This window comes from Atractosteus spatula, chromosome 4, assembly GCF_055471065.1.
Source record: "Atractosteus spatula isolate fAtrSpa1 chromosome 4, fAtrSpa1.hap1, whole genome shotgun sequence".
Classification (NCBI taxonomy): Eukaryota; Metazoa; Chordata; class Actinopteri; order Semionotiformes; family Lepisosteidae; genus Atractosteus; species Atractosteus spatula.
Genome location: NC_142709.1, coordinates 59,666,692 through 59,676,984, shown reverse-complemented (window position 1 = coordinate 59,676,984; position 10,293 = coordinate 59,666,692). Strand labels below are relative to the sequence as shown.

General features: G+C 37.2%; 1 protein-coding gene across 1 annotated transcript; it reads right to left on the bottom strand.

Annotated features, from left to right (window-relative positions):
• Window positions 1-3,570: 3,570 nt before the first annotated feature.
• LOC148836713 (growth hormone secretagogue receptor type 1-like) lies at window positions 3,571-8,662 on the bottom strand. The gene is made up of 2 exons (XM_088913970.1): window positions 7,870-8,662; window positions 3,571-3,875 (listed from the first exon to the last, which is right to left on the bottom strand). The coding sequence occupies exons 1-2, from the start codon at window positions 8,660-8,662 to the stop codon at window positions 3,571-3,573; spliced, it is 1,098 nt and encodes a 365-aa protein (XP_088770096.1).
• Window positions 8,663-10,293: the final 1,631 nt, after the last annotated feature.

Sequence of the window (10,293 nt, the reverse complement as noted above, 5' to 3'; positions counted from 1 at the left end):
TATCATAAATCATGAATGCTTTCTGCAGAACAGAAATTCTGCAAGAATTCTGTTTCAACTACAGCAGATAATTAGCCCATTGACTGTTAGAAATATTATAATAAGAAGACAGACTTTTGTAATTTAAAAAAAAGCAATTCCACAGTAACAAAATTATTTAGCATTGCAAGACAGCAATACTAACCCCTGTGCCTCCATACCACTTTACAAACCTGTTTAAAAAACTGGCATAAAACTATTTTTAAACCTTCTCCTAGTTATTAATGTTAATTTTATTAATAATTTCATGATAAATATAGATAATTTAATGAAGTTTTTTTTCTTAAAATAATACTTTTGGTAGTTAGCTGTATTTTATACACTAAACCAGAGGAGATGTTTAATGTAAGGGACAGAAAAAAAAGTTGTTCAAAGAGCTCCCCCTGTCTATTTTCTAAAAGCATAAAGCATCCCTCAGTGTGCACTACAACTATTTCTTTTTTCAAAAATGTGGAAGAAAATCCCAAATAGTTCTGAAATACATTTTGCACTAAACTAAAATTATTGAATGCTTGATCTCTAAATGCTAAAAGCCAAAATGGTAGTGATTTTAAGGGTTTTTCCTTAACTTTTTTTTCTTGAGAATGAAATGGATATGTAGTTTATTTTTATTTTTATGAGGTAAGAATAATTTCTAGCCTGTCCCTCTAAATGCGTTGTTGTCAATTTACGGACGTAAATTACATCCATCCAAAACATGTTTCTTTCTCCGATGGCTAAATTTGGCAAATTTGCTATAAAATTATGTTTTTTCAGCCGTGATCTTTGTAAATAATAGGACAGCTTCTTAAAAAAAAAATATTTCAGATTTTAATTCTCCAGCGTGGGAGCTGTAGCAGGATCGGTTTCAGAAGACATCACGTAAATTCAACAAATACAGTCGATATACGTCTACAGGGAAAAAAAACAACAAGGCTGTTCTTGGCAACATCATCCATCCCTGAAGTCTTGAATTGATTCCCACTTGGTTTCTGTGTAAAACTAATTTGGTTAAGTGAAGTGAAACTTAAATCAATAGATCTGTACCATAGAGATAAACCTTATTTTTAATTATGTAAATGCGCATTTCAGGAACTGTTTACTAAAGGAAACTGACAAATACAAAAAATAAAATTCCAAGGAACATTACAGGAAATCTCTCAAGCGTACAAACCATTCATGGCTGTATTTCAGAACTGTTAGAGAATGAAGCAGATATTCAAATTCAAATGGAATTGGACATAAAATGAACTTATTACATCCACTCCTTTGTTTGCAGATTTGTTTGCTATTATTGTGTGCATTGCTTCCATGTTGAGTTTTAAGATATACTGTATATGAATTAAAGTATTTCCTACTTTTTATAAGGGGAGAACTCTATCATTCTGATGCAAACCCGGTCTTTCTGAAGGTCTATGTAACATAAATATAAACATTAAATGTAGGATTCAAAATGTAAAGCCTTCTTTATATCAGTTAAACTTCAGCAAAAACATTCACATTTCCTGGAGTCAGAAATTGAGATCAAAATATAGGAATTTTTCCTTAAGGACTAAATTATTACACAGCTTACCTTATGTCCTTCAAATCTTTGAACGTATAAAGTACTGTTTGATGCCTAAGGCATAGGTTGATTTGATCATTCTTGTATTTATTTAAGAATGGGGGAGATTTTTTAGAAGGGTTTTTTGGATTGGATGAAACTCTTTGTGATACATTTCCTTGAACAATTGGTATTTGAAGATAAAAAAGATCTGAAATAAAAACTTACAGTGCTGCATTAAACTAAATTAAATTAGACATTAAAATTAAAATCCACTGAAAGAAAAATCTAATAAAAAGCTTTATTTATATACATCTTTGAGTGCTTGGAGATTCATTTTATACCATGACTTAATATAAAGAAAGCAGAGTATTTATTCTGTATTTTTTCATGTTGCAATATTAATAAGCAATAATTAAATGAATGATATGTTCTTTCCTTATATGTGATAATAGAGTATGTGAAATATTATCATAGTTCATAAAGACAAAGAAAAAGCTGTATAATACTGTTTCCTGTAAGGAATTTTATTAAAACAATACTGTACATTAATCTTTCATTATTACAAATACAACAGAAAAAAAACACAAAAACTAGACACCCGTTCATATATTAATATATGTACATATTTTTACATAGCGTTTTCATACTTGTGCACAGATTTGTCATTCATTATGCACAATGACACACTTGTGAACAAGGAAATATTTGCAGAAGGTTTCGAAGTTTGCATGCCCATCAATAAAAAGTGCACTGAGGCTGTAAGCAGATATTGCAAATGGTACTGTATTATCATATATATCAAATTCATAACTTGATATCAAAAATAAGCTTAGCTCCAGCTGTACTTGTCATTGTAACATTAATAAACTTAGTTTCATTTTAAGCTTAGCTCTTAAATACCAGAAAAAAAGAACTTTCAATAGGATGGCATAATCTACATTATGGAGCTATTTGAAGCACACCATGCATTAATGAACTCATGGAGTTATCATCCACAGTTTTTTTTTAGTGAAACCACTTTTGTCTTGCTCCTTCAAACTAATGTATTTTAAATGTCCATCTTGATTAACAGCAGAGACTGTTAATGGCTTCTTGCATTATCTTTGCTTATCCCTTGTACTTCTTCAATAGCCTCATATCTGACCTAACACTAAGATAAGCAGACTATTCTTAGCACGTGGTAAAGTGACAAGACTCCTCCACTGAGATTCAATTTTAAAAAGTTACAGCACCACCATTACTGCATCATTGTATGTAGAGGCACCTCACTCACTTGTCCAAGAGTACTGCAATGCCTACAGTGATCATTTAGTCATCTGGAGCTTGTCAAGATGTGAGGGCAGTGCCAAAGCTTTTCATTTTTCTTTAAACTGCTGAGCAACTAGGGCAGAAAAGGGGACCTTTGTCACTATTCATATATGAAAAGGCAACATTTCAGTAAGTGAGCTATCAGCAGGACCCATCTGGAAAATGATTTTGCCAGTTCTTTCTAATCGTTTGGTTTCCAGTTTAGGGTTCTTAATGTTTCCAGTGGCAGTGATTATCTTTGTCTTGCATGTATTTTTTCCTGTCATTATACTCACCACTGGAAAGAATGATAACATCATGAAGAATATCATAGGTACTATCCTGGCCTGTCACTGCAAAATCAGGTCTCAATGTATATGTACAGTACATTTTTACAATGGTGAAGATGCATTTGGAACTATCAGGATTTATGTTTTGAAGGGGATACCATGTAGGAGTATTGCCTGGATTGTTTGACTTGTGGAATACATAGGCACATCAAGTCAGAAAGTAGAAAGTGATTTCAGTATATTGAAGTATGTATCCTGTTTTTCTGTTAGATGAATTCCTAAATGAATTTCCACGTGTGCTTCACACTCAATCCTCCTCCCGAAGTGGCGTATGAGCATGGGTTGACACCCGCTTCTTCAAAAGAGCTCCATAAGGAATGGCTTTTTCTGGCATACCAGATCTTCTTGTGGAGATGTTCAAGGCATTTGTCATGTGCTAACACTCGACTCTGTCCAGCCTGGGGAGCTTTCGTCCTTCATGGTGGAAGCTGTCCTTCTTGGGGCTTGCTTTAGTCCAAAGAGTTTACAAGCCGCTACCCTGTACTTCTTGGACATGATGTTGTAGAGGATGGGATTTATGGCCGCACTCAGGTAAAAGAGGACAAAGGAGACCAGGTTGCAGTATTGGCTGATCTGAGACATTAACGGGGAGCCTGCTTCAGATGATTTGGAAAATAAGTAGCGGCCAACGTGAAAGGGCAGCCAGCAGAGCACAAAGGCAAACACCACAACAGCTGCAAAGAGGAAGAGAAAAATGGATCCTATTAATATCTTTAGTGAGATTGATTGATGGTTCTGATCTTTTAGTTATTGCTTTGTTTCACATCAAACAAACCTTATAATGTGCAGTTCTTTAGTGTGCTGCATTACAATGTGATGGATGAAAGAACCGTGTTCTTCTTCTAGGGAAACCAAATCTGTATTACACGACATTAGGACGTATTCCACTGAAGCATTTGAAACAGAGGCAAATCTGTTGCCCTCACCCACCTGAAGTGTTTGGACTGCTGAGCACTTTTGCAAATTATTTCTAAAACACAACAATCCAAACACAAAGTTCTGTGAACCATATTCATGCACTGGATACACAGAAAATGGAAAGAAGGGGAGATAGAATGGAAAAGTGGCAACTGTGAACTGCTCTTCATTTTGAATAATAGAATTTAATTTAGATTTTCTGTCTTGCACAGAAAAACAAACATGTCTGGTATTTGTTTCTTCTTATGTCAAGAACCAAATCCTTTGATTTCATGCTAAGAAATACTCTCTTTTAAAACAAACATGATAATCCACAGTGATGTTCTCAGCAGCATATGATTGCAGTTATCACAATTTTATTCAGCCTTTATATTAGCAATTTCTGGAACATTTTTGACACTTTTGTGGAGAACACCTTTCAAAGTCACATATGCACAGTATGTAACAAAAGGCAAATTAATTACCTGTGACACCACAAAACAACTGCAGATAAATCCATTGTCCCTTTCATGGGTGTTTAGTCTGAAAAGTGATCTTTGCTGTGCCGTATCTGTGATAGAACCAAACTGGAACATTATGAAAAAATGTAACCTTTTTCATTATTTGTTTTTTAAACGGCTAAAGAGTCAGACTCAGTCAATATTGGAAAAATCCTGACATTTCTGGTATTAAATGTGAAACTAATGCTATCCTCTGAAAATAGAAACATCATGAAAGGTTAATGCAAATGTTACCTACTCAAAACAGCATCAACAGCCTGCTGCATCACTAAAATACTGTAGCTCAACCTTCCTATTACTTGGAAACTTTAATCAGATTAGATTATCAATAAAAACGGAGGATATACACGTTTATTTTTTCATTATGAAGGTTTTTGCCCCAATTTCCTGTAACATATGCTTCATTCACAAAACATTCATGCCATAAATTATATTAGAGAGCAATGTAGATTCTACCATCAGTGTGTACAGTAGCTATCAAGTAAATAGAAGATAAATAAGTATATGGTTTTCAAATGCTTGTTATCAAAAACAAGCATAACAAGGTGTATAATATATGTATGCATCAAGAAGCAAAACTAGAATGTGTTTTTTACCCTTGACTTACAAGTTGTCCATTTTTATAGTTATATAAATGCGAATTTGTTTAATCGTCATCTCAACCAGCTAGGGTATGTCATGAACTTAAGTTAATTAGAAATGAATGTGTTTATTCAGCAGACGTGGAGGCGGTGCACATGAAATTGGAAACTGAACTGTCCTTTAGAATAAAGCAGCCTGTATGAGTGGAACACAGAACTGAGTGGTGGTGACCGATTTTAAATAAAAGTAATAGAAAATGTTCTCTTTTATCCAGGGGACGTCTGTCATAAAACTCTCAGTCAGGTGCTCAATTACTTATCACCCACTAACTCTACCGCTTATCAGACCTTTCCTGACTAGTCATTTAACAGTGGTCTAGTCTTTTCAGCATGACAAGACAGCTGAACATGACTTTCTGAATATAGAATATAGAACTACCATTTCAGATTACCTGAAAACATGCTTTATACTTATATTATACCTGTGTATTTTGTCAATGTGAATTGGCACTGTGGAACGGGGAAGATATTTTTCACATAGACTACACTATCTGCATTCCGATTTGATATGACTGATAGTGGATTGGCTGTGATCTTATATCATTGAGATTTTTTAGTTAATTGCTGAAAGGATAGCTTTTTGTAATCTTAAATATAGCTCCTAAATGGTATCATCACATGTATTTCAGTTATTGCTTCATTCCAAATGAAGTTATTGCTTCATTTGACTTGCTGCCATATACTGTACATATACATGAACTTGTGATGATCCGTATGGGTGTTTCTGTTTGTTCAGGCAGATCAGCTTCGCCAAGTTCAGTTGCTCTCCTTGAGAATGCAATCAGTAAGCATGCATATGTCTTCGTTGTACGTCTCGGATGAATGTTATTGAATAGCTTCGCCAGATGTTCACTGATTTATAGACCATTTTCATCTAGTTTATGTATATTGCTTATGTATATACGTAGCTCCATGTTGGTTTTTCAGACATAAGTGAAGGGAGATGGGAAATATAGGTCTCTCCTCTCTAGTGTGTGGTGACTTCCCTCAATTACTAGTTTCTGGGTACGTACAATTTGAGCTTGTAATGATTGACATGCTAGGCAATGCACTGTCACTCAGGGCTCAGTGAATTGCTGTCTTCCACTACTCCATCCAGGATTTTAATTAGGGAGAGCACTGCTTGGGCAAAACTTTCCTTTCTGGACTGTAGCTCTCATGTACAGTTGGTCACTAATTTTACTTAGTCATACTTGTAAGGGCAGTTTTTACTTTTCGAATTTTGGATTTCCAGTTAAGCGGCAGAATGACTCCTTGCTCACCTGCCCATACAATATTGTGACCTGAATACTTTAGAAACGAACTACTGCTGACATAAGGTAGCCTAATAAGTCCACCTCTGTGGACAGGTGAGTTATCGCTTTGTCTACCTAAAAATAAATCTTTATACTTGAAAATCTGTTGGACATTGACATTAAGAGGACATTAGTTCCAGGGTTGATTTTCTACAAACTAAGACACAATGTTGTGTAAGACGCAATGCATAGTGACATTTCCAGCGTCATTGTATCTGTACACATATTTCTCGCAGTTAAATATAAAAACTGTAAACCACCTGTCGTATTAAATTAGTGCTGGCAAACTCCAACAGGTAAGATGATCACGTCGACAAAATGCTAAGAAAAAGCTTTCAATGTAAGATCGTCTGTACCTTATTCTACGTCGTATTTTTTAAATCGAAACCTGGGTTGTATTGGAATTCATTCATATGAGCCCAGCTTGTATTGCTGTTTTTTTTTCCAGAACAGAAGAACCCTACGATTCTACAACAATCAATTTCTCAATGGTAGTAAAAGAATATGAATAGGGGGATATTCTCAGCTGACAAGGCTGGCATTCTAATTGGTGGATTTCTTCGTTTTATGCGGACGTAGACTGCGGCTCCTGAGGTTTCAGTGTTGGAGTGAGGAGTTATTCTCGCAAACATCAATAACATCCTTTAGTTGAATAAATTACCATTATTAACGTTCTTCATTTTACTTAATTGTGCTAGATGATTAAAAAATATCCATTTCAGGAAACGTTTTTTCGCAAAACAAAACAGCATTAACGCCAAAGTTAAAGGGGACACCGAATATTAACCCATTGAGAAGACCAAGGACTTAATAACAGCAGTTCACATGAATTCCTGTTGTCTTTACGATTACAATTAAGCCTCATAACTGTACATTTACCTTGTACCAAAAATCGCACAACACCATTTCCAGACAAAATACACAAACCCTCCTACACGCTCATTTTAGCTGAAATGCAATTAAACTGCCGTTGGTAGGTTTCACCAGAATGATCTTAATGCTTTGCTATTAAGATGAGCACATTTTACGTCGTTTCATTTGAAAATTAGGACGTTTAATGTGCAATATAACTTTGTTTGAATTACGGAGATCTATAACAAAGTAAGGGGAGATGAATATGCTTGGCTCAGTTTTAACAGTAACATTCTTTTGGACGCGTGTTTATCTAATGCCTCTTTGCCAAATCGTATTGCAACGCCGTGGACAAGTTACTGCGGATATCTGCAGGGGTTAAAGACTTAAGGATGCATGAAAAATGTTATAATAAAAGGTTAATGTAAGTAATATTGGAAGCCTTTGGATAGTTGGTCTTACCTAACATTTTTACAGTTTGCTTGTTGTTTTTATCTCTACTTGAGATGTTAGGTCCTATTGCCTCCCTTTTTCTCTTCCAAAGCCTTCTCCCTATGAGGCTGTAAAGAACAGTCAAGCAAAAAACAGGCAAGAAGAAAAAAATGCTGGAGACCCACACCATGATGGTGAGGAGTCCCGATCTGATCGCGTACTCTGTTGCTTTGCACTCGTTTGTCTCCCAGGCAAGCGTCCCGTTTTCGTGCTCAACTCCCACCAAGACGAAGATGGGTCCCGCGCTTACAAAAGCCAGTAGCCAGAGGACTAATATTATACCCTTCACCCGACTCTTGGTCACGACCACTTTAGCCCTGAGCGGAAAACAAATTGCAAAGTATCTCTCCACGCTCAGGGCTGTGATGTTGAGGATAGTGGAATAGGTGCAGCTTTCGCTGATGAACTGAAAGAGCTTGCAAAGCAGGTCTCCGAAGTTCCACGGTCGGTACCGCCAAATTCTGTACAGGTCGAGAGGCATGCAGAGGAAGATCAGCAGGTCGGAAAAGGCCATGCTAGACAGATACAGGTTGGTGGTCGTCCTCATGTCCTTGAATTTGGAGACGACCAAAATGGTCATTAAATTCCCCGCAACCCCTACAATGAAAAGGAAAACGCAAGTGGCTGATATCCCAGTCAAAATGGGAATCGGGAAAAGGTTAACGGGGTATTCTGTTTCCCAGTAAGTTTCGTTGTCCCAGTAGTCCCGGTCATCCAAACTGCAGTTATGCGAACAGTTGGAGTAAGTCGCCCCGTTAGGCATCCTGGTATTCACAACCCGGAGCCTGGGAAGCAGATGTTAATTCTTCAGTTTGAAAGCGCTGCAGGTAGCAGTCTGGGCGCAGACGCCTCATGTCAGCTGCACGGGGGAGAGAACGAGAATGCGCTTCAAATGCTCGGTGAGTTCGTCGTAATGATGTGAAGTGGAATGAGAGAGACCGAGGCGCACACGTTTCTTGCGAAGAACGTTTCAAGACGATGTGGAAAGTGTTAACAGACAGACCCATTTTCAACATTGCGTCAGTACGAGCCTTTGTTTGTGGGTTTAATGATTTAACCCTCGTAATCGCTGGCAACCTGTTTTACTCATCCCCAAGCACAGTTCTCGGAAAGGAACGTTTCTCCACCGTGCCCTTTGGAGCTACAGAGATTTGTGTGGTGAGACAAAAAAAAATGTGAAGGAGACAAAGTATAATAAGTTTGTTCTGACAGAGGAAAAATGTTTCATTTTAGGATTTGTGACTGGATGCATCATGTAATTGTCAGTGCTCCTATCACATTGTTAGGGACTCTAAGTCTCGAGTCTTGATTTAAGTCTCATCGACATGTGTAATCTATCCCGGTTAGTCTAAAATTTAAAACAAAAACGGTGATAGTTTTCAGGAGCTCTCCGTCCCCACAGATACGTTCTTTCCCATCCCTGTGCCTTGAATCGTTTCAGGCACCACCAGCAAGCAGGCGCACGGATGAACAGAGGAAACTCCATGCACAACACAGTCCTATACAAAACAAAACTGCTTATTTTACCTGCCGTTCTGCATGTTTGTGGCCAAGGGTAATAATACTGCGCCAAGACTGCATGTTTAGAATATAGAAGTGTATGTCTAAATTTAATATACATCTATACTTGGATACCAGTAATAATTAAATCTAAGAAGTAAAGCTTTCACCGGTTTACATTGAAATGAAAATGGGAGAAAAGCGATTAGCAGTAGTAAGTACTGTAACTAACGTTTATATTGTAACGCAACGGGGGCTCAGGCGGGCACCCTTGCCGCATTAGGTCGGCCCCCCACTGTCGGGGGCTCGAACCCGGGACTCCCGCGTCACTCAGCAGTGACCCAGCCCGGTGAGCTAAAGAGAGGTCTTTCCACAGCCCAGTAGCTGTAGTCCTGCTATCACAGGGAAGGGCGGTGACGTCACCTGCTCTGGTACGCCGGCTCTTACACAGTGCCTGTCGGCCGTAAGCGTTACAATATATATATTACCGTAACGTGTACCACCTAGCGGCAACCTTAGAAAACAATATATATAAGAGAAAGAATATTCAACACAATGATAGTAATTACATTGTTTTAGAAGTCATCCTAAATAAATAAAAGATATTCAATTGAATTAATTCCGACTACAAGATTTCTGTCTCTGTCCCGGTCACATATAGTTAATCTTTTTCTTTGGTCAAAGGATGTAAAAGTTGGACCACACATTGTAACTAGAAATATTTTCTAACCTGCACGCCCTATTTCTCTGTCCAGGGTTCTGAAATGTCGGGTGAGCAGAGATGAAGCCACAATCAGTTGTGAAATCGATCGCTATTGTAATATAATTTTAAATTACGGTCTATGTTTTTCTTTCTTTATTAAGAACAAGGGCTTTTAAGTAAAGTCTGTCTCC

Excerpts from the sequence above, each read along its gene's own strand:
- LOC148836713 (XM_088913970.1), bottom strand. The coding sequence starts at position 8,662 with ATGCCTAACGGGGCGACTTACTCCAACTGTTCGCATAACTGCAGTTTG. Across the intron at positions 3,876-7,869 it reads GCAAACTGTAAAAATGTTAG|CTGTTGTGGTGTTTGCCTTT; the intron begins GTAAGACCAACT and ends TCCTCTTTGCAG.